At 39.0% G+C, this 25,246-nt stretch overlaps 1 protein-coding gene across 3 annotated transcripts in view; it reads left to right on the top strand.

Moving 5' to 3' along the window:
- The window catches only part of LEKR1 (leucine, glutamate and lysine rich 1), a 119,764-nt gene that overhangs the window by 36,665 nt on the left and 57,853 nt on the right, over positions 1–25,246 (top strand). For 2 of the 3 annotated variants that reach the window (XM_030575956.1, XM_030575958.1), the window contains 3 exons: positions 4,362–4,481; positions 5,422–5,597; positions 20,465–20,650. In XM_030575956.1, coding sequence (XP_030431816.1) covers positions 4,362–4,481; positions 5,422–5,597; positions 20,465–20,650 — 482 coding nt within the window. The remainder of the gene's footprint in view (positions 1–4,361; positions 4,482–5,421; positions 5,598–20,464; positions 20,651–25,246) is intronic. The other variant, XM_030575957.1, reaches the window with a different exon arrangement.

Raw genomic sequence — 25,246 nt, 5'->3', positions numbered from 1 at the left:
CAGTTAAATGGCACAAAGTCAGGCTAGAATTCGTCCTGATTCTTTTCATTTTCTTCTTCACTGCCAGTGTGGTGAAGATCATATCCATTGCGGCCAGAGAGAGGTGAGAGGGGAAATGAGACCTCACAATATGCCACTGATCAGCTTGCTATGTCTCACCAGCCACTGTCTGTGATGGAGTGGCTTGAACTGTTTTGGCCTGGAGGCTTCATATCAGGCTTGGAATCACTTCACAGCTACTTCTCAGCTTGCGTGGTAGAAGATTCCTCTTGCCTCAAAAGTGACTTGCAAAGCTTTTTTGAATTTGTTCACTTCTTCAGCTTATGAGACTGATGGGCTCTGAAGAGCCACTGCTGATTTATATATTTCTATCAAAGCCCTTGCTTTTCATGATTTTTTTAAATTAAAAAATATTGGCTCTGGCCTCTTCTCACAGAAATACAAGAGTGAGGGGCTCATCCCACTGTGACCTCATTGCTATTTGCATGCCAAGCATTTGCAAAGAAAATTCCCCTTTCTTACACAGGTTTCGGTGTGGCAGCCATGTTAGTCTGTATCAGCAAAAACAATGAGGAGTCCTTGTGGCACCTTAGAGACTAACAAATTTATTTGGGCACACTCTCTCAACATATTGCTGCATTATCTTGGCTACAGCTGTCACATTGCTGCCTCTCACCATAGAGCTGGAAAGGGACAAAACTCAGCCTATTTGCAGCTCAGATTATAGTCAGTGATTAACATGTCCTGGAGAATGCTATGTCACACAAAGAGGTGTGTCCAAAAGATACAATTCAGGCCTGGTCTACACCTGAAACTTAGTTAGACCTAGCTTCGTCACTTGGGTTGTGAAAAATTCACATTCTGAGCAATGTAGTTAAGCTGACCTAAGCCTTGGTATAGACACCATTAGGTTGACAGAAGAATTCCTCTGTTGACTTACCTACCCCCTCTTGAGGGGGTAGATTTACTACAGCAGAGGGCGGATTTCATTTACTACAGTTTCTGTCACTGTAGCAATTGTCTACACTACAATGGCATAGCTGTGGCACTGCAACAGCACTTGTAGCACAGACATAGCTTTGGAAGACAGAAAAATCTGCTTGTCTGTTGCTGTGTAGGGGAGGATGTAAATATGTGACACACAGAGAAAGACAAAGTGTAAATGGCATGGTAAGTATAATTGTTTTTCTACATTGTACTAGGGAGGAGGAGTCAAAATCAATAAAATTATTCTTTGAGAGTTTACTTTGGAGTGAGGGGAATGTGGTTGGTTTCTTCATTAATTTAATTGCCTTTGTGATTTTAACTTTTTAAGCACCTGATTTTGAGTGTGCTGCTCTCCTAAGCAACTTACTATGCCTGCTCGTTATTTTGGCCTTCGGTAAACCTTACACAAGTTAATAATGCCATGATTTCATTTTGAATAAATATCATTATACTTTCTGTGGCAACATTAAAAGGTTTGATTTTAACAGTATTAGCACTGTTCAAATTCTGTGCAGTACTGAATATATAAGGACTAAAGAATGTAATGTAGAGGAGTAATAATATTTATTCTGAGTTGTTAGTAAAAGAGAATGAACATCTTGAAAAAATATATTTAACAAGTAAGTTGGTTCTGATCTTATAAAAATCAGTCTTTTTTAGACCTATCTAGATGCAAAATGAAGCTAAGGATCCTCCCTTGTGAATCCTGGAAGGTTCTGGAGTGCTAAGATGGTGGTTGTTGCCACAGAGGCAGCTATTCCTTGTCCTCTCTAGGGTATAGGCATAGGAGTTCATGGTGGGGAGATATGCTGAACCCTTGTGTTTGACAAAGTTCCAGCTTGTTTGGGTTTTTTCCTTATTTTCCCCTCTCCGCTTCGGTATTATTTATCTCATTTGTCATTTATCTCCCTTTATCTCTGCCACTTTTGCCCACTCTAATCACATATTTTGTTCATGATATTTGGAGAGCACTTCAAGGCTTTTCTTTGGGTTTTTCTTATTCTGTTTCAGATGTATCTTCATTGCCAAAAAAGAGATTGGTTTTTACAGCGAAATAACTAACTCGTGATAATTATCTCACTGTAAAATCCTGGCAGCAACAAGGCACAGGCAGTGATGTTTATCACGATGTAGCTAGACAAGGTTAACACTGTATCTCCCACCTGCATATGAGCTCTTTTAAACCTAATCTACACTACACAGTTTTGTCGACAAAGTTAGGTTTCTTTGACCCAACAGTGGAGGAGTATCAGGGCCAGCGCAACCCATTAGGCAACCTAGGTGGTTGCCTAGGGCACTAACATTTGGGGGATGGTGGTCACCCCAGTCATTGTCGGTATTTTGGGAGCGGGACCATCTGCCGCCTCTGTCGAGGGCACCATTTAGGGGACGGGGCCTTCTGCCACATAGGGCGCCAAAAAAGCTGGCGGCGCTCCTGAGGAGTATGCACACCAGTGCTCTGCTCACTAATTTAACTTTCCTGCTAAGCTGACGTCATAAAACCACCTCAACAAGCGGCATAAAGGTTTTTGCGACAAAGAGCGATGCAGTATCAGTGTAGACACTACGCTTGCTTATGTCTCCCTAAGTGACCTCCAGGAGGTGTCTCACAATGCCCATCATGACCACTCTAGTAAGCAGTTTCTACTCCGCTGCACTGCAGCCAGGTACACAGGCATGGGCCCCGTCTCTTTAAAGCCCCGGGAATTTTTGAAATTTCACTTCCTGTTTGCTCAGCCTGCACAGCTCACATTGCATCTTCACAGCTGACCATGCTCGTTACGTTACAGCTCACATTGCATCTTCTGCAGCAAATGGGCTTGAGCATGGAGTACACTGGAGTTGCTGAATGTGTTGGGTTTATGGGAAGAAGAGGATGTGCAGTCGCAGCTCCAATCCAGCTGTAGAAACTTTGACACCTACGAGCAGATTTCTCATCCGTGCCATGAGCAGGGGCACAAAAACGACATGCAGCTGTGCCATGGTAAGATAAAGGAGTTGAGGCAAGAGATGCCAACCATCGCTCTGGTGTGGCACCAAAAAACATGCTGCTTCTGTCCTCACCAGCGACTCCACCTCTACCACCAAGAGCCCCATGAGAGCTTTGGGGGGGACAGGAGGCAGTGGAGGGTAAAGTGGTGGATGAGAAGATCAAGTTGGAGGAGGATGTGGACAGGCGGCCGGCTCATCCGGTGGCATGGTGAGTCAGGACGTCTTTGACTCCAGAGGAGTCTAGATAGTCCCAGCAGTCTGGCTCTGGCATGTCTGAAGCAGAAAAGGGGAGCCCTGGTATCTGCTCATTTTTCTTTGATAGTGCGCGATTACATGAGGTAGGGCTGTCCTTTATTTTGTTACATGATGCATGTGGGAGAAAGGATAGAGATTAACAATACCAGGTGCTGTTTGCATCTGCTTTGCATTCCCCTGTGCAGCTATTCAGTGGGGGCTCTGGGGGAAAGTTTGTTAATGCACATCTAGATCTCCCAGGAATCCTCCATAGAGATCTCTAGGAAACTTTCCTGCAGATACTCTACAATCCTCAGCTGAAGGTTCCTTGGCAGAGCTGCTATATTTCTTCCTCCATTATAGGAAACTTTGCCGTGCCAATCAGCTATTACTTCTGGAGGAACCAAAGCAGCACACAGGCGAGCTGCATACGGACCAGATCTGAAGCTGCATTCATGCAGGAGATGCACCCTTGCATCTTCGGTTACCTTCAGTAGTGTGATTTCAGCTTTGATTGCCCCTGCCTGTTAAAAACGGTGCCAGTACCCTTTGCACTCCACCCCAGAGACACTTTGCATAATGACAGCTGAACTTACATGCAGCTGTGAGATCCTCATTTCAGAGAGTGCTGCTCACTGTCATGTCCCTCGTAAGAATTGTTAATCTGTGTATTGCTGTTTAATAAAGATTGAGTCTTACAAAGACAGTGATTTTTTTAATTTGTGATCTACACAGGGTGATTGCCACTGTTTGTTTGAATTTCTGTTGCAATCGCCATATTTGCAGACTACAATTAATGCTCAGGCCAACTTTTAACTGATTACATCTCTTGCCAACAATGGGCAGGACATATAATTCATCTCTCTATAAAGTTATAGCTAATCATAACAGTAACACAGAAATAATCCATAGTCAAGCAAATGCCCCATGCCTTGAAAGTCAGTAGACTTAAGTTCTGCTGAACAGTAAGAGGAAGTACGTTCAGCAGCTGGAGATATTCCACTTAAACATACCATGTCTCTAGTCCTAAAGAGTATAATTTCTAGCATTAAAAAATTGACACTCAAAACTACTGCAAGAATTAGAATCTGTGGATTTTTAGTAGTGCAAATAGTAACACTATATAACTCTTTTATTTATATTTGTAGAGTAAATAACCTAACTGTGCAGTTGAAAGACAAACAAAGTGAACTGCAAAATCTGAATGAGGCCTTGAGATGCTTCCAAGAAGAGAAGGAAGTTGCATATAAAAAGTTACAACTGTTCAAGTAAGAATTCCTAAAGGGCAATATGGTAGATCTTTCTCCTGTGGAAAAAATTAACAGGACTTGCTTGGTCGAATAAGGGAGAGAGAAATATTTTGATATGTTGTGAAGACCATGTTAAATGTTTAAACATACTCAATATATTGAATAATTGTAACATAAAATACGATGGAAGGGAAAGTTATTAGCAATTTCTCTTGGTAAAACCACAATTTGAAAATATCTTCTGTGACAGACCCAGACCAGTAGGGTACAGGAGTCTGGTAGAGGGCAAATATATTGGTCACTGGATGAGTAGTTTTCTGTTCCCTGAGTGACCAGAGCAGGGGCTGTACTAGAGTAATCAGGAACCTGCTAGATCCAATTAAGGCAGACAGGCTGTTTAGATCACCTGCAGCCAATCAAGGCAGGCTAATCAGGGCACTTGGGTTTAAAAAGGAGCTCCCTCCAGTCAGGCGAGGAGGAGCCAGAGGAGAGGAAGTGCGTGTGAGGAGCTGGGAGCAAGAGGCACAAGGAGCTGAGAGTGAGAGGGTGTGCTGCTGGAGGACTAAGGAGTACAAGTGTTATCAGACACCAGGAGGAGGGTCCTGTGGTGAGGATAAAGGAGGAGTTTGAAGGAGGCCCTGGGGAAGTAGCCCCAGGGAGTTGTAGTGTCATGCAGCTGTTACAAGAGGCAGTATAGACAGCTGCAATCCACAGGGCCCTGGGCTGGAACTCGGAGTAGAGGACGGGTCCGGGTTCCCCCCAGACCTCTCAACTCTTGATCAGACACAAGAGGAGTTGATCCAGACTGTGGGGAAGATCACTGAGGTCAGCAAATCTGCAGGACCCACCAAAGTAGAGGAGGAACTTTGTCTCACTTCCCAGACATTTTTATTTGGTTTTTAAAGAAAAGATTGATCTTGTAAATATTTTTCTTGTAAATATTTTTCTGTTTTTGCAGAAAAAGATTGGAGAACCATCGGTTAACTCTAAGCAAGACTCTTTCATTACTTTCCTTTATTAGAAGAGAGCTAGTCAGTATTAAAGAAGTTGCATCTAATAAGCTAGACAACTGGACTGTACTGAGAGAAGAGATTTTTCTACAAATAAAAACTATAAGCAAAGACTCATCGACAGGTAAATCATCAACTTGCAATAATATTTGAGTAGTATATGATTTGATAGTATTCATCACCATGTATTCTTTGACAGGTTTCCATGCCCTGTTTATGGCTTATATCCTGCCCTCCGTTTTTGGTCACATACATGTTTGGCACGGTCTACCATTTTGAAATTTTTTTATTCTTCTTTTACTTTTGGATGGGAAAGGTTGTGTGCCTGTGTTTTGACATGCTTAACTGGGTTTTGTGAGAATTTTAAAGAAAGGAGTTTAAAAAAAAATAAAGAATGGTTAGGTTTATTAAGGAGAGACGGTTTTTAAAAAAGTTTGAAAGAGAGTAAAGAGTTTATGAAAGAAAAGAAAGAGGGGAAAAATAAGCACATGGCAAAGAAGAAAGGGCTTTAGAGAAAAAATAAAGCAACAAGAGTCTGTGTCACTGATCACGTGCAGAGCAAAGCGTCCTACCCCTGGGCTGCTGGTAGTGAAATGATAGCTGTTCCGGGTGGTGAGCTTTAGAAGGAAACTACGCTGGAGCAATCAGAAGCTGTTCTACAGCTACATAATAGAATGCTTTCTTTTGAACCAATGCTATCATACCAAGATTTTAAAATAAGAGCCACCACCTCCTTCCAGAAATGCGCTATTGCAGAGTGGATTATTTGAAAGACTCTAGCCAACAAGTGTCTGATTGTGTGTATAAAACTATATTTTTGCGGGCAATGGTTTTAAAATTGGGAACCTAGACACTACAGCCATGTCCTTTTACAAGACACCAAGAAGCTCAAATTGTTTTTGGGTGCCCCGATTGTGTTCAGAAGAGATGACCCATTTACACTTATTTTGCTAAAGAGACAGCACTGGCGTCTAACCCCATGTTTCAGCCTGAAATTGAACCGAAGAAACAGGAAGGATTTATGGGGTCCTCACCAGTTATAAAAGAGGAAAGAATAGCATGCCAAAAAAATAAAATAAATAAAAATTAAAATTAAAACCATAGCTCACAAAAATACATGGTTTTATACAGTGTAAAAAAAAATACATGAATACTTTTGAGCTGTATACTACTTATTTGGTAAGATATTGTAATCTTTGTATTGTGCATATAAAACTGTAAACTAAAATTACAGAAGATGAGGAACTGGGATGGCTCATGGGATATGTGATGTGATAGATTTTCAGTTGTGGATCTTAATTTGGCCTAGGGCAGAAGTGCTTGAAATATATATTGGCTCTTGTGGCCTATGTAAAAGGAGTTGAGCTAAGTCCGGTTACTAATGGGACAGATGTCTGCATCACCACCATCGCCACTCTCCCCACTATTGCAACTGGCACTCTTGTCCATAATTTAGCAAGGCCAGGGTTGAATGGAAGCTGAATTTACCCGCAAACCCCTAAAGATAATAAACCAAGAATTTTGAAACTTCGACCTGCTTTTTACAAAACAGGGTAGTGGCATATGCGCAGAAGTCTGGGGGCAGTTTGCATTGCCTGTACTTTCTGTAAGGTCCTCAAAGAAGCCCTAAATTCACGTATATGTTTTAAATAAAAATTGAATTATAGAACTCAGAAACTGCTATATGAATATAAAGCATGTAAACAGTGTAGTAAGACTGATAATAGCAAGTATAGGAAGTATTTCATAGTTAGTCTTGAAAATGTCAAATACGTTATAGGAAATTAGATTTAAAACATACTGTCCTCACTTCATATAACATTTTCACTTAATCTAAAACTTGAGTAGGGAATAAACAGATATGTTGTAACATACATTTTTGTAATTCACAAAAAGCTATTTATCCTCCTGGATCTGACATGCTACATTTTTCTAGCTGTATTTACCATAATTTGTTCTACAAATTTTATTCTTCAAAGCATGGACTTCAATGTAATTAATAAAGTAGCTGTCCTGCTAAATGTACAGATATTGCTGAATGTGGCTTTCTGGGCCTGCCTTTTTGAGTAGTTGGTAAAGAAATGTTTATAATCTTTCACCACAAGGCAGAAGTACAAAATCAGGCACACTTTTAACCTTTCCTTCTTGAAGATACACACACACGTGTTATGAAATTATTTTTGATTTTTGGAGTGTGAATTGTTATCTGAGTAACTAGATACCACAGATTCAAGATTTTAAAAAATTACTAAAGTACACCTCATTGTCAACATGTGCATGTACTGTCATGTAAGCTATGCTTTGCTGTACATATATTTTGTAATTCATAACATATTTTGAATGCTCTCTGATTTCAATCTTTCAGCTCTCACTTTGAAAAATTAAGTTACCTAATTCAACTGGCAACTGAGATAAATGAGTACTTAACAAAAGAAACTTCTTTTGATGCCAATGCTTCTTAAACATGAAACTTTATTTACCAATTCCAAAAATAAAATACACATTAACAATTAAGATAGAATAGTAATACTGGCATCAAAGTAAACACTAAACCAAATACATGTAAGAGTATAGTGCTCTTATTTTGTTGAGTGGTAGGACCTTAGTAACCACAGTAGAATAAGTAAGAATGATACTAGGGAAAACATATCTACTCAAAAAGCAAGATACCCCTTGTTTTTTAATATCCTGCAGAATTCTACTTATTTGAGTAGCTACAGGCATCTTCCTTATCCTTCATTCAACCAAACAGAAGTTAGATTGGTCAGAATGAAAATGTGGGATATTTTCTTGTACCTTCTTTTCCTTTCATAGTGTGTCTAATCATAAAATAGTCTTAAAGCCATTATGCAATACTACTTAAAAGAAAACTATTTTGTTCTATGCGCCAGTCTGACAGTTCACACAGGGGCAGTGAAAATTTTCTGTGATAATTTTTAATGAGTTGACTTTTCTGAGCCTGCTGTCACAGACAGTTATTTTGCAACAAGATACTAGCTACCAGCAGGAAGCTAAGATTTTAATTAAAATCTTCATTTTTCAAATACAATTCACTGTTTATTATAAGAAATGCTTCTTGCAATTTACAAACAGTGCACAAAGCAAGATGGGGTAATCTGACATCCTTTTAAATTATGAAGCCCGTTATAACATCACTTCACACAGCATGTAAAATGCTTGGCATTTAAGAAAAGGCTTTTCAAGATGGAACAGAATGTTGCTAAAAGATATTCTAACAGCATATTTAATTGTGAAATGTTTGGTTATTCTTTGTTGAAAATTATAGGATCAACTATTCAGTCATTAAGGGCAGATTGAAGCACAGGCACTAAGTGCGCTTTAGCCTAAGATCCTAATATTTGAAGGCATTTTAATTTGCCATATCTCTGTCTTCCTATGGTGTCCTACTCATTCAAGATGGTTAGTGTTAGAAAATCTGAGAATCATAGAAGTGCAGGACTGGAAAGGACCTTGAAGTCATCTCATCTATCACCCCTCGGGTAGTCAATTATTTTTTATCATGGTCCAAATTTCTCTGTCAGGATGTACTCAAGGTCCAAACTCCAGAGAAACATTTTTTCACACCATAATAACAATAATGATAATAGTAAGTACATAACAAGATTTTGTAATCTGTTCAAAAGCACCTGTGGTCCGCTTATTGACTACTACAGTATCACCCTCCCCCCACAATGCAGAAGCAGCACTAAGTTTATCTTTGGCACTCTGTGCTGGGAAGCAAGAAGTAATTGTGAGATCCCACTGTTATTTATATTACATACAAATATAATAAATATTAAAAGAATGTTAGGGTTGCAAAGTCAAACACTAAAAAGTTAAGAAATGCCAGATTACTTCAGTTGCAATTGTGAGCCCGCAGTACTTCTGTGAATCAGACTAAGTGTCTCAAGTTGGGCAACCAGAAAATGAGGAATCTGCTTACATGCATACAAATATAATAAATATTAAAAGAATAGTAGGGTTGCAAAGTCAAACACTAAAAAGTTAAGAACAGGCACTTAGTGGGCTACCTGTGTAAATTTTGGTTTGAGTGACTTAACTAGCATCGCATAGGAACTCTGTAGTAGAAGCAGGAATAGAATCCAGTTCTCCAGGATAGCATTCAGCTGTCTTAACCACAAGACCATCCTTTTTCTTCCTACACGTCTCTAGCTCAATCATTATACACCTTCCAGCTTCTGCAACAAATGAAGCAGAGGATCTACAGACAAAATCCTCACTCATGACACACCCCTGAACACTGTTGATAATGTGCACTGAATGAGGCAGGGATGTGATCACAAAATTAAAGGCTGTTTCATAATGCAGACATGTCGGAGGGCCGAATTAAGGTTCCATGAGGCAATATTAATTCTGGAATTTTCTACTTTTTGAGTGCTGACTTTGCAACCTTAACATTCTTTTAAAAGGGGAGGTGGAGGGTATGTAATTTCTTACATTTTGAAAAAAGTAAACTGAAAAGACAAAAATTCTATCATATGGAATCATGATGGCCCCCACATGGATCATCGGCAGAGTCGGGACATTTAGAACCATTCCATGGACTTCTACCACTATATCCAGTGGAGCAACTGTAGCAATATTAGCCTTTTATCTCTTATGTGGGCCAGCCACTAATGGGGGACGAGACATACATTTTACCAGTAGATTTTACTGTTATTTGCTAGACACCAGAAGGATGTTTGAACTCAGGAATTCTGAATTCACTTCCAGGTTCTAGAAGGGAGCATATACATAGACCTTTCTGCCTCTAATCCTAGAATGCATCTCTCACTCCCCCAACCTGTTGTCTTCTGTCTGTTCTCCCTGTTTCTATCCCTCTCTGCTCCTGTCCTTCCGTAACTTGTCCCTTTCCCCCTCTATCCCTGTATTTGTCTCTCTAACATTTCCTTTCCTACATCTTACCCCTTATCATTAGCTAGAAGGAGGGATCACTGACAGCACAGGAGAGAGAGCCTCTCTGCTTTTGGTGTCCAGCACTACATGTTCCCCAGCAGCGTGGAGGATCAGTTGCAATAAAAAGTCCTGCTGGGCCCCAGGCTGAGCATGCTTATTGTTAGGGTAACCAGATGTCCCGGTTTTATAGGGACAGTTCTGATTTTGGGGGCTTTTTCTTATATAGGCACCTATTACCGCCCACCCCCTGTCCTGATTTTTTATACTTGCTATTTGGTCATCCTGCTTATTGTTGGTGGTACAAAGAGTGGAGTATATTCGGCACAGATGAAATGTTCAGATCGTTTTGCTGCTAGACTCTAAGAAACCTCTAGTTAGTGCATGTAAACAGTGATTTTCAGTGGCTTATAATTTGGACACATTTCAGTGGATTTTCACTGGAACAGCAAAAGGCACCTTTCTGATCAGAATTCCCCTTGCCAAATTTCAGGTCCACTTTTCCCAACAAATGCACACAGGATGCGAATCAAAGAATTCTCACCATGCTCCAGGCACATGCTTTTGCAATAAGCTGAAGAATAGATCTGTGACACCACCTCCAGAAGATTGTCTGCCTAGGAGTTGCAAGGAGGATTACAAGGAGAGCCAGAAACTTCCTGCTTCAGGAAATGTTCAACAGTGTCCAAACGCTGATCTCTGCAGTGTCATCTCAACAGGATGTCCTCTATCTGGGTTTACCTGCATTTCTTAGGTCTACTAGTCTCTTGCATTAGATCATTCTCTGGACAAAACTGCATGTGAGAACTTTGAGATTTCTTCTGGGTCTTATCATAGTAAATGCATGGAAAAGTAAATATGATGATTTGAGTACTGCATTTCCTTCACAATTTAGATCTTTGTGTTTTTTCCCAGTTTTGACTACTTGGAAATCACAACACATAGAGCACATGATCGAGGACAGAGAAGCTACAGAGCGCTGATTTTGCCAACCTGAGAACTGGTCTTTTAGGAGCCTTAAGAGCATGTCCTGTTAGTCAGAAAATACTGCAAATATAACATATATAAACCAACAGGTTGTGACAAAATTCTCATATCTAAACACAGAAGCAATATCAAGTCTTTCCTATGAAGAACATCATTTTAGAGTCCTTTGAGGATATTTCCAGATAAGCAGAGTAGTTCCTGAACTAGGAGGATTTCCAATTCAAATAAGGAAGTGAGGCTACCATCAAGTGGACTTGTTTTGCATTGCTGAATACAAATCAAGCTGTTTGTTCATAAAGGAAGTGGACCAGAGATCAGTGGAAATAGACTCACTAGTTTCCAAATGGCCAAATCTGGAGGTTTTTTCCTCTGCAACCAGTAGGAAGAGTATTTCAAAAGATCAAAAAGGAGAAGGCAGCTGTAATACTAGCCATCTAAAATAAGGTTGTGATTCTTGACCAAGTAGAACTTTTCCAGAGACCACTGTCTTCTCAGCAAACTCTCCTCTCCCGGAAATGAAAAAGATTTTACCACTGATGTACTCACTATAGTTTGTCTCCTGTTGACTCTCCTATCTCTGAGGTGTTAGAATACTTACTTACTGTGATGAATGCAGGATTTTCTTTGAGTTCCATTAAAGCACACCTAGTTGCCATCACAGCATTCCAGTCTCTGGTACAAGGCTTCTCCGTATTCACTCACCCTGCAACACTGAGATTTATATAGGGTCTGTCAAGCCTCTTTCTGAATGTTAGGCACCCTACTCCTATCTGGGACTTGAATTTGTCTGTTAGTGCTTTGCTGAAGCCACCCTTTGAACTGCTGTTAATCTGCTCACCTATGAACCTCTCCATGAAAATGACATTCATAGTGGCTGTTATCTGTTCCTGAAGGAATATAGAACTGGGAGCTTTAATGACTGACCCTCCAATACCGACTTTTTCAAAGATAGTTTCTCTTTAACCACATCAATGTTTTTACCCAAGATTACTTTTAATTTTCATATCAGTTAGTTTATCTCCTGCTCTTTTTGCCCAAGCCTCATGAACCAGAAACCCACTTTCTAAATGAGTTTCTGGTTTCATGCCAGAAACCCACTTAGAGCCTGTTTTACAGCTGTTACTGTATCCTGCCTCCCTAAAGTCGCTGCTCATTCTACAAGATTGTACTCCACATTTGTGGCCTTGCTAAAGGCTGTATCTGTTATGGAAACATGAAGGGCTACTACATTGTCTTTGATCCACACTTCCTTGAGACACTGTGCCTTGGTTGATGCTTCCTGGGCAGATGTTGCCTTTGGCTCTGTAGTCCTATGGACAGCGTGACTGATTTCTGAAGTCCCTACCTCCTTCACGGGGTACTGCTAGGGAGTCACCTCAAGTGGAACACACATAGGGATACTACTAAAAAAAAAAAAAGAGGTTACTTGTATAGTAATTGGATTTCTTCGAGATGTGTGTCTCTATGCATGCTCTGCTACCTGCCCATCTCCTCTCTGCTTCAGAGTCTCATCTCCTTGGGACCTTGTAGTAGAGAAGGAACTGAGGGTGGTTCACCCTCAAAGCCTTATATGTCCTTGGTATGAGGCATGAGGATGTGTAGGGAATATGTGCAAGATGAACAGGCACTGCTGGCACTCATAGAGACATGCATTTTGAGGAAGTCCAGTTACTGTACAAGGTAAATAATGTATCCTTACCTGAATCTAATAGTTTGTCCATCGGATTGGCTTATCCTGACAAAGATTCTTCTGAAATAATAGGTGTTCTTCATGCATCCCATAATTCTTTTCCCCATGCAGCCAACACAAAAATGCAGACTGAATTCTTAAGCTCATGTTGGGACAAAGAGATTAATCCCTAGGAAGTCAGGAATTCCAACTCTCTGGTTTTTCTGTGGTATAGCATAGGCATGTGCCTAAGACCTCCAACTGTCACATCACATATTTTCAGCATTAAACAGCATTTTAAATGTAAAGTTATGTCAGTCTCTTATAGATCACCAGAAGATATCTACTGTTTTTTAAGCGTGGTATGCCTATCCAAACCAAGTTAGACCTACCTTTCCTAGTTAGGGCCTAACTACATGCTCCCAGCTCTCTCAGTCCATGTGTTTGAAACAATGACATCTGCTTCCTTGTATTTCTTTTCTATCAGGATGTGTACAATTACATGGCAAAGAGGTCTCTGATATCTCTGCTCTAAAAGGACCATGATCCTTACTTCATCTTACAAGAGGGAAAGGATACGCTTCTTGCTTTGGAGTCATTCATAACCAAGGTTGATCCTATCTATCTAATATATGTATGTAGCTCCCATTATTATAGTATCTGAGAACCTTACTATCTTCACAACTGTACTTATCTTCACAACTTCCCTGTGTAGTAGGGAAGTGCAGTTAACCTTATTTTAAAGATGGGTAACTGAGGCACAAAGATACTATTTTAAAGGTATTTAAGTACCTGAAGATGGAGCTAGGCATCTAGTAGAATTTTCAAAAGTGCTTCAACACCTAACTTGCATTGATTTTAATGATAGTTAGGCATTTAGGTGCTTCTGAAAATTCCACTAGGCACCTATCTGGATCCTTAGCTGCTTGGATCCAGAGGACAGAATTGAACCTAGGTCTCTCAAGACCCATGCTAGCACCCTTCCCACATAATTCCTATGAAGTTGGAAAAGTGAAATCATTTTTGCTTCGTGTCCAAATCCTGAATACCCAAAAGAAAAAAAAGTGGCACATGTTGGATGTGAGAACAGCATTAAAAAAAATCTTGATGGGATTGACCTGTTCAGAAAAACATCATCCTGGTTAATTCCCTTTCACCTGAGATGGTTCTGCCTGATTGCATCCAAATGCTTCATACCAAGGCACATCAACCGCTGCTTCATTGAAGCATATTCAGCTGCAGGTAAGCTCATCCCAAAAAAGATCAGAGCCCACTCATCCTGTACTGGGTCACTTTCCTGAATCAAAAGGAAAATCTGCAGGTTTACCACTGGATCATCCTTCAGCATTATAGGCCTGACCTTCAGTTTTCCACTGAACCATCCTTTGGCAGGAAGATGGACTCCAGGCTGTTCCAAAATTACTGTTTTCATGGAAGAAGAAATCTTATCCTTTGTCTTATTACCTGTCCTATTGATCCTTACCGTTCACTGTGTTCATACCTAGCTCTGAGTGGGCAAGCTCAGAATCTAGAATGAAAATTGGTTTCTTGAACATTACATTTCTGGGATGGACTTCTTCCTCAGTCCATGCCACCTGGATTTCTCTGGGTATTTCTAAAAGAATCACTGCTAGGGATGAAGCAGAGAGTTAGTAGAAGTTAAGTAAGTGGTTGCATAAGATATTTTTCATTAATGTAAATGTAACTGTTTCAATAAGCTACGGAAATATTCTTGTGTTGGAAAGGGTGTGGCCAAGCCCTGTTGCTGATAAATAAATTTGAACTACCTTTGAAATTTGCTTAGAAAGAGAGGTAACCCAAACAAACAAAATGATCAGGTAACATTTTTCTCATTAGGTTAATTATTGAGTTTTCAAAGGTATACGAATGGCTTCTTAGTCACTTTAAAATGTACGTGTGGCTTTGTTAGACTGTTTAACTTTGGAGAAAAGGAAATTATTTACCCGCAGTTCTTGTTCTCAGAAGGAAATAATTATTATAATAGATTACCACTCACCCACTTTCTCTGCTGAATTAGAATAGTTTTTAATGTTTTGCACTATAATAGGAACTAGTAGTTGAGGCAGTTACGCTTGGTATGCTGTTATGCCTCAGAAGTGAGTGTAGGCATGCATCATGCAATGAGGTGTATATTAACTCAGAACACTGAGCTCGGAATGTTCTGACCCCAGTTACATGCAGGGAGCAGGCACCAAGGAGTGAGTACTGTAACCATCTGAAGACAAGTATTACAAGCAAGTTGCTTTCTTTTACTATTAACTTTTGCTGGAATAAAATACTTAAATGTTTCTGTATTGCCTTTTGAACCATGAACCAATCTTTTAACAAGCATGGCACTAAGGGTTCCACTCTTCTTGCATATTTCCTGCCTTATTTCACAATCAGTTGTTTGTGACATTACAGTTGATTGATTGCTATGGAAATTATTATGATGTCACAAACCGAGGACATTAAGAACTCTAGAAACAGGCTCTGTATTTTCTCCCCTTTGTTATTCCTATGAAAATAAAGAGAATATGTAGTCATATGTCTGAATAATTTATGGTATTTAAAAGTATCCACAATGTGCCAGCTGTTCTTTTCTGAAGTACTGTTTTATTAATTTGTAATATTCTTAAATATGTATGCTTCCCCTCTTGAAACAATTGGATCCCTTAGTAATGTTTCAGGTGCCCAGCTATAACATCTCAGCTTTGTTTTATTGTCCTGTAGCATGATGTAAGAATTACTCATGAGACACTGTCTTTCCATTCAACTATTATTCCGGTAGAAGTGACCTAGAAGACACTTCTACATTTACAGAAGTATCCTACCTGTTTGCTTGTTAGTAATTTTCATTCCCAGAGCCTTTGCATTAATTAAATTCCAAGAAAATAATATCTAGAATGATTGATTTATTTTTAAGGTTAATGATATGGCTGTTGAAGGTCCCCTCTATAGGTGAAATGTGTCCTGCACTGCACTCCACGTTTCCATTTCAAAGTAGTGAACTACTATATTTGTGTGTACACGTCCCTGAAATCCAGAATTTTGGATCAAAATCCCTTACCCATAATCATTCATCAGTTCCCAGTCTGGTATGTTTTCATTGTTTTTGCAAGTTTGCCTTGTCAAGTAGCCTTAACTCTCTCTGGGATCAGTGTTAGGATTTACTAATTATTATTTTTAGTTTAGTTTAAAAGTATACTGTGTTTGGATCACTTATAGTGCTACTTTTTTTGTTGTAGCTTTCAGGAATAGTCTTTGGAGAACTTGTCTTCTATGTCATAGATGTAAAAATAGAGTTTATGAAATGCTGCTCTTGAGCCACAATATCCTGGACAAGTTTATGCATGACGTTCTTAAAAACCTTTAAAAATGATGTGTATGGACATTATTCAGACCTGGATAATTAATATCAAGTGGTAACCTACATTTGAATCACTTTTTTTGTGTACCGTGCAATGCCTTTGTCAGTACATCAGTATTAATAAGTATTAAGATAACAATTATGGTAAGGCATAGTTAATGGAAGTACTTGCCTGCATAAACTATTAAAAATCTGCCTGTGGGCAACATAAAGAATTATGCAGTTGGTTTGACAGACACAAATGAGACTTAATCTCAATGTCAGGAACATTGTAACTAGTAATACGAATAAAAGTGGTACAAACACAACTGAACACCCACTACTGCAAGTCCAAAAACAAGCATACATCAAAAGTGAACCTTGTTCTCCCAAAACAAACATTCTTGTTATCCGTAGATACAGATTGGTGTATTAAAAGAGAGTGCTGTACATTCAGAACTAACATTTTGTATGTAATGGAAGAGCCTCTTTTTCCTGACTTTAAAGTAAACAGAAGAATTAAGTAACACATAGTATGCCTTATTTTTCATTCTTTGGCTACCTAAAAAACACAGTGAAATTAGTTGGGGTTTTGAGTGCCCAAGGAATGCAGGATTAGACACAGTCATAGTCTAAAAGTTTGTCAGGGTAAGGTTTTAATACATATATTTCATAGACTCATAGATAAAGAAAAGACCTAGTTCATTCCCCTGCCAGCATAAGTTTGTCCCCTACAATGTATTTACTTGGTTTTTGTCTTGTCTAGTTTTAACTGTCTTCAGCAAGAGGTTCTTTAGGATCTTTCTGCTCAAATGTAGCCATATAAAATAAGTATAAAGCTTTGTATATACGTAATCAATTATTTTTTCAACTATTCAATCTACACTCAGCTAATGTAGGCAACCTTATGTTTCTCTTCCTCTAATCCTTATCTGCTTGCTCTCCTCTACCCTGTGTTGTATTCTACTTTAACTTGGTGCCTCGTGCCCTTATTTGGGGCCTAAGCCTACAACATCTTTCATGTAGTGTGGTTGAATCTTGCTCCTGCACAGAACAACTTGTAGCACTGTAGCACAGAACAACTTGTAGACTGTAAGCTTTTTGAGCCTTTCTTTTGGTTTGTTTGTGTCCGATGTCCAACACAATGGGCCCTGCTCCTAACTGGTGCCCCTGGGCACTAATAATAATAATAGTAATAATTAGTAATATGAATAAGTAAAGGTTGTTGGACTAAAACAACATATCACAAAATATTTTTCATGGCTCTAGGACAGTGCTTCCCAAACTTGGGACGCCACTTGTGTAGAGACAGCCCTAGGCAAGCCAGGCTGGATTGTCTACCTGCCGCGTCCGCAGGTCTGGCCGATCGCGGATCCCACTGGCCGTGGTTCGCTGCTCCAAGCCAATGGGAACTGCTGGAAGCAGCACGGGCCGAGGGACCACCGCTTCCAGCAGCTCCCATTGGCCTGGAGCAGCAAACCACGGCCCCTGGGAGCTGCGATCAGCCGGACCTGCAGATGTGGAAGGTAAACAAACCGTCCTGGCCCGCCATGGGCTTTCCCTGCACAAGCAGCGTCCCAAGTTTCGGAAACTCTGCACTAGAAGTCTTGTTCCTAGAGGAAATACTTTGGAAACCAAGGACAGTAAATAAATAGCTTGTTTTAACAAATATATTTGAAGCATGAAGGCAGGTTATCTTATTTACTAGTTAAATGGTATGATTATATGAAATAATTTTGTACTGCAGTCATATTTTTTTCTCTGTACTAGAACATACTTGAAAAGAACCATTGTAGTGTCCTCTGGAAAAGATACAAGTATGTTGACATAAAAGTCATTTTACTGACTAGTGCCATTGCATTCTTAAATACTTGACATGCTAAACTAGCCAATCTCATTTTATCATAGAGCAAACAGGCAACAGTATGTACCCTTTAACCTTGCAGGAGCATTCTGGTTGGGGTGTAATCTCTCTTTTTATTGGCACCCAGATGCATGCAACTAGGGAAAACTGATACAAACGCCTATTATTTCCAATTCTAAAGAATGAGACTAAACTTCTGTAATAAGCATATTATATTTCTTCTTATACCACCTAACTACTGAACGTGTCATAACCATCATCCAGTAAAACAAATAAAGGCTAAAAGTATCACAGAAGATATGGTTTTACTGTGGGATAACTAGTGCATGTTAGCTATCTTGTGGTAAAATCCCAGGGGAGGCAAGGGGCTGTAGTTATCGTGAGATAGTGAGGTGAGGTCAGTACTATTCCCCCACTTGTAGTTGACCTGGCCTATTTACCTTGTGGTAAAAATGACCTGTGCCTTGTTTCCACTTGGCTCTTACATCAGTATAGCTAATATGCATTAGTTATTCCACAGTAAAAAAAACCCCATCATTTTGCGGTGAAGACGTAGCATATGATTCTTCAACAGTAATAACTAAAATAAGTAATGAAATGAAAAATGAAATCTGATATTATTCTCAAAGACTGTCTGAACTAAGTTTTTAAAAATACTGTATGTTTTAAAAAAGGGCTAGTTCCATGGATGTCTCCACTAAAGCTCTATGAACCCTTCCAGCTTTGATTTCAAAATGGGTTTATACTTTTTTTTGTATTTCAGATATGGGGTCTGAGGCTTCGAAGATTAGAAAGGTTTGGGTTCAAATAAACCCCTGTTGCTCAGTGTTGAATTTTATTTTGAATACATAGGTAAGGTACAGGTTTACTGGGATGGGAAAATACTGTGGACCGAATTCAGCCTTAGTATATGCGGGAATACCTCTCACTGAAGTCAAAGATGCAATAGGTGGGCAGAATCTGCTCTGTCCACGTCCACCCTCAGCAATAATCAGTTTGCTGCATTCTGTGCTAGTTGCTTGTAATTGATGAGACTTTTGGGTGCCCCGCATCAAAGCCATCTTCAGGGGTATAAATCAGTTCAACAACCATCAGGCAGAATATACTTTTTAAAGCCACATTGTCTCCTTGGAGCTTTAAGGATTTATCCTTTTTAACATGTGTTTTAGATATGAATAAAATCCTAAAAATTATTGCACTTGTTCAATAGTTATCTTTGATAGTTAATTATCTGGATCGCTTCATTCAAATATCAAAAGTGAATAATGAAATAGTTTTATTAATATTTTCTTTTTCATATAACAGACAATTTTGAGTTAATGGACATAAAATATATGATAACAAATGAACTTAATTTTTTTTAAACTTATAAGCTCCAGTCTACCACAAGTAGCCTGCTTGGATCCCTATTGAATTCAGTGGGACTACATGCAGGCCTAAGACTGCCCAGATAGATCCTGTTTTAGGACTAGTACCATGTAATGTAGTGTTAAATATACTGAAATGAGAAAATGAGAAGTTTATCTTGAATATTTGAAAAAGAAAACATTTAATCTCAGAGTGGGACCTTGTGTGGTAAGTTTCATCTTGGACATATGTTTGTAAAATTGAGGTTATGGAAATGCAGATGTATTTTTACTATACTGATATTAATGTGTGTCTTTCTAATAAATCCATATGAATCTTATTTTGAGATCTGAGAAATTCTACATTATTATTTATTAAAACTTGTGTTATTTGTCCTCTAATATCCATCAATATCTGACCAAAAAAAACCCCCAAAACAAAAAACAAATCCCAACGTGACCATTGTTAATGAGCTTTTAGGAATTTATTTTCATCTTACTACTCAGGGATGTTACAGATAAAAGGTTAGTATTAATGGAGCTTGTATGCATAAATCCCTATGCTTATTCATTTAAAAAGAAGGATTGCTCACATTACATTTCATGCTTAATATTTCAACGACCTAGTGGAAGTTGCCTGAGTGTAAATGCATTGGATAAGCCACCTTTTTCATCTGTCTGTGTTTTCAGCAGAAAGATGCAGTGCTGATGTAAATATCTTACAATGGCTTTGTACCTTAAGTAAAATTATAGATTAATGCAAATAATGAGTTCTTAACAAAAGACAGGCATTGAGATTATGGCAATGTGTTTGTATTTTAGAATGTAAATTTATTAACATTTTACATAATTTTTTCTTCAGAAGTATCCAGACTGAATCAAAGGCTGGCAGAATTCCAGAGGGATAAAGTGTCCCTCCAGGAGGAAGTGAAACATTTGAAGTTGGTGTCCGATGCAGTTGAGTTGAAAAGTCAGCAGCTTCAGACTTCACTCCAACAAGAGAATGAATTACAAAACAGATGCCATGAATTACAGAAAGAAACATTAGGTGAGAGAGAGAGTTTTTTTTGTGTCTTAAGCAAATCACTAGATGCAATGAAATGGAAAATCAAACTATTTTCTAAACTTTACTCATACCCCATGGTCCCTGCCCAAAGAGCTTACAGTCTAATTTGAAACAAGACACACGTGAGTGAAACAAACAGTAGGAAGACAAAGAGGAAAAGGGTTGAGAGCATCAGTAATAAGACTACATGGGCTAGCTGTTGCAGAACTTGATTCCAAATAATTTGAAAGCCGTTTTAAAATAAAGATTAGCTGTCTTTAACTACCCTAGCCATTGTTAGGTGGTTGATTTTCTTGTAGACATTACAATGGAGATATAACTTTATAAACTTTTATACATTTCCCACATTTAATTATTAATTTTCAATGTAAATTTAAATGTTGTAAAGTTTACATGTAGAACAGTATAACAAGTTGATGTAGGGGCTCCGTAGTGTCTGTGTATGGTTATTAATCTTGCAGTTTTCTGCAGTGCCTGTGTGCCAGTGCTGCACAGGTATATTAGATCTGCATTGTGAGGCCCATAGTAGACTGAAAGGCAGGGATCGGCAACCTTTGGCATGCGGCCTACCAGGGTAAGCACCCTGGCGGGCTGGGCTGATTTGTTTATCTGCCGCGTCCGCAGGTTCGGCTGATCGCGGCTCCCACCAGCCGCGGTTCGCCATTCCAGGCCAGTGAGAGCGGTGGGAAGCAGCGGCCAGCACATCCCTCTGCCACGCCGCTTCCCGCAGCCCACATTGGGCTGGGACGGCAAACTGCGGCCAGTGGGAGCCGGGATCAGCCAAACTTGCGGAGGCAGCAGGTAAACAAAGCGGCCTGGCCTACCAGGGTGCTTACCCTGGCAGGCCACATGCCAAAGGTTACCAATCCCTGCTGTAAGGAATATCACTTCTCTCTTTGTGGATTCTAGAAGCTCTTTTTGGAAACTGGTTTTCTCTTTCCTCCATCTTCTTTTCAATTATGGTGAAAAAATTTAATAAAAAAGATTTTTTTAGCAAGATGCTCTAAAAGTTGTCCGGCTTTGGGGCATTCACTCTTTAAAAATAAATAGTTACTAATTACTTTTCTATTTTAATAGCTATTAAAACACTGCTCATTTTTAAACAAGGCTTACATTGTGTTCACACAATCTGGAGACTGATATGTTTAGAACATGTACAGATTGTGCTGTTCTAGATACAGCTTTGACTCATCCAAATGGCACTGTTATTACAGAGCAAACTGCCGCATGCAGAGTATGTAATTTCAAATCTAAAACAGCAGTTCTTAATGTTAACAGCGTTGAATGAATTTCACTCCAAAGCCTACAACAGCGATAAGATTTAATGTGGGATTGAAAAATAGTAAGGCACAGATGGCTTTTACTGACTTGTCATCCCATATTAGTGAGAACAATCTTTATTTTGTTAGGTATTCATGGTACTCTTCTACTCTTAAAAACCCTGGCATGCAAAAACACTTGAAAGATCTCAAAGTGGGCAAACAATATACAGAGGATAGTGAATATGAGCCAGTGACTTTTCGACCCGGTCCACATAAGTCATAGAGGGTTAATACTTCTCCCCTTTTTGGTGTTTAGTTTTATTCACAAAATGAACATTAAATGAAACACAAAATCTAGTTCAAGCCTTTTCTTCAGAGTTAGCTGGTCCCAGAATTCTTCCCTGTGGACTGCTGCGCTCACATCTTACATCCTCTCTCGTAGAGAGCCGCTGTCTTACATCTGGGTAGAGTAATGTAACAATGAAATAGCAAAATACACTTAACACCATCCAGTAGGTTCATCAACTGCTAACAGGTTAGGGTGGGTTCAGGTAAATGCTGCCACCCAATTACAGTGAGGTTTTCCCTTTTTTACCTCAGAAGTCTTTGACATTGTCAGTCATTGGACACTACAGACTCATCTTGGTGATCTGACTGGGTACAAATAAATGCACTGTTATGGTTTAAGTCTGTCTTCCCAAACTATCCTTAAAGGACTATAATAGACACACGCATCTCTGCCTTCAAAAACCTCACAAACTGTTATCTTTTCCCCTCTTTAATATATATGTAAAACACTGGGAAATGGTCTGGACTAAAATGCCAGCAGTGTGCAGACAGCATTTGCTATATATATTTTTTGCATCAAGATCTAACGTTACTATCTCTTAGCTGTCTGAAGGAAGGGCCTGGATAAAGAGGAAAAAGCTAACAAAAACCTCAAATAAGATGGAATTAATGTTAGTTGGGGGGCGAGGTGGTGGCGGAGTTCAAGCCTTTAACCAGCATGTTAACTTTATCTCCTATCCTCCTTGTTAAAATTATCTGCCCCTAGACCACTAAGGTTCTCCTGATTCCTAACTGCTATTGGAAATCCAGATACGCAATAGCTCCTAAAAATGTATTCTTCCATATACAGTTGACAAAGTGGTTTCTCCACTCTTAATAGATGCTGATCTAGCCAAAATGGTCTAGGCATTTGTAGTTTCCAGGCTTGACTGTTACAATAACTATGAGCATAAAGGCCTTGTAAAATCTTCATCTTGTCCAGAATACAGCTACTCATTCACCAGTATAAGCACAAACACATCACTCCTGTGCTCTGGAAGTTACATTGGATCTCCATTGAATACCAGATCAACTGAATAGTCTGGAATCCAATTTTTAAAGTTGTCAAAGGGGACTGGATCATCTCAGATTTGCTTCCTCTTTTAGATGATGTACAGTGACAACTGCACTCTTCAGGCAGGGAACTGTCAACAAAAATAGTGAGTCTTATGGTAGAGAGGGTCAGAGCTTTCTTTCTCACTGGCTCCTGGCTATCAAGCTCATTAACATAAGAACACAGTATGACCTAAATTCAAAATGTAAAACCTTTTCCTCATCTATAACCTTCCCATGATGAGGATGATGTGTTTTGTTAAAAAAAGTCATGATGTCATGCTTGGCAGCAGAGAACTAAAAACTGCGTTAAATGTGTACAATTTTTGTAAGATGGAGATCATGATGATGAATGAGTTATAAATACTTTAAAAGACAGATTTTTTTTATATGTTAAATTATGGTTACACTTGCATTTTGTCTAGATTCTGCACACTCTCTTTGACTGATGCAGTACTTTAGGATGAATTTAACACTTTTTGAATGTAAAATATTACACACATTTCACAAAGAAATGGTATGAAGTTCCTTAATTATTGTCAGTAGGCTGTGATTATTATTATTGAACTACAGTGCTTTGGTCTAATTTCTCAAGTATCTGCTTGTTTTTTATTGCTGCACAGTGGCAAACTTGGACATTCATGTTGGGGTAGGAGGTGCACAAATTCAAAAGACAACAGAGAATAAGGAAAAAGAAAATAAGGCAGGCACACAGAACAGCTTAGAAATGCAGAATGTCAAGCATATTTGAACATGTCCAGCATGAAGAAAGCAGTCCCATGAAAGATGAGCTTTGCAGGCAGTGATCTAAAAACCAATATGAGGGTAATAATTTTACAAATCTGAACTGTTCTTAAACAATGTCTCCAATGTACAATGCACCAAATGTGCTTTCCTTCATTGGGCATAGACATATCTTTGAAAATTGATGTGGCTCTTTTTTTGGTTCAGATTAATATATCTGTTCTTCCTCTTGAACAAATACTTATTGTGAGAAATGCAAAGAATACTTCAGTGTTTCTTATCTCTCTTTTCCATATGTTCCTTGGAAAACCTTTTAACTCTTCAAGATCTCGGGTGCCATAGGACAATTGTTAGTGTTTAGTAGCCTGCTTTAGTAGCTTTCTTTTAAAATTAACTTTTGTTTGATTTTCTTCTATGGCTGTCTAATCTAAGCACATTGCTGCTCTCATTAAAAATAAGAGGGAAAGGGCTAGATTCCTCTGACTGCTAAATCCACTGAGCTCCGCGTAAGTGCCCCCAAGAAACTAACAGAGAAAGATGCTCTCCAAGCAAGAATTTGAAAATTAATGAAAAATCAAATATACTGGTTGGTTGGGCCTAATTGGCAGCATGACCATGAGAAATGGGGAAGGATTCTGGGCAGAAGAGAGGGGGAACAATGTCTTTGAATGCAGAGAGAAAAAGGTTTTGAGCAGCAGGGAGACACAAAAATGAAGAGAGTCAAAAGGCCAAACAGTGGCAAAATACACAAGGAAGACAGATGGGATATAAAAGGCATAACATTATCAAATGGATTTTAAAAGTCCTAATTTGTGAATTTTCAGCGGCTGACAAAGGATCCATATTTTTACTGAAGTATAATGAGATTGACTTTCTTAAAAAAATGTTCTAAAATGTGTGTTAAACTAGAGTCAATTAAGGGTTGCATTCCTCCCAGCGAAGAGGGCCAATGCAAGGACTATGTACCAACTGGGTCCCACTTAAGCCCTATTTAGGCATTGTTCTGGCCCTCTGCACAAATATTGTTTGTATCGTAACTGCACTGCTATATACTTTTGGCTTAGCTTACCCAAACCATGATTTTTAAAATTTATTGTATAATCCTGCATCTAGTACTCTTTTTGCTTTGTTACTCAGTGCTGTACACTGTTGATGGCTTTAATATTTTATAATTACAATTATTATTTATTCG

Source organism: Gopherus evgoodei, chromosome 9 (assembly GCF_007399415.2).
Source record: "Gopherus evgoodei ecotype Sinaloan lineage chromosome 9, rGopEvg1_v1.p, whole genome shotgun sequence".
Classification (NCBI taxonomy): Eukaryota; Metazoa; Chordata; order Testudines; family Testudinidae; genus Gopherus; species Gopherus evgoodei.
This window is presented reverse-complemented; position numbering and strand designations above follow the sequence as displayed.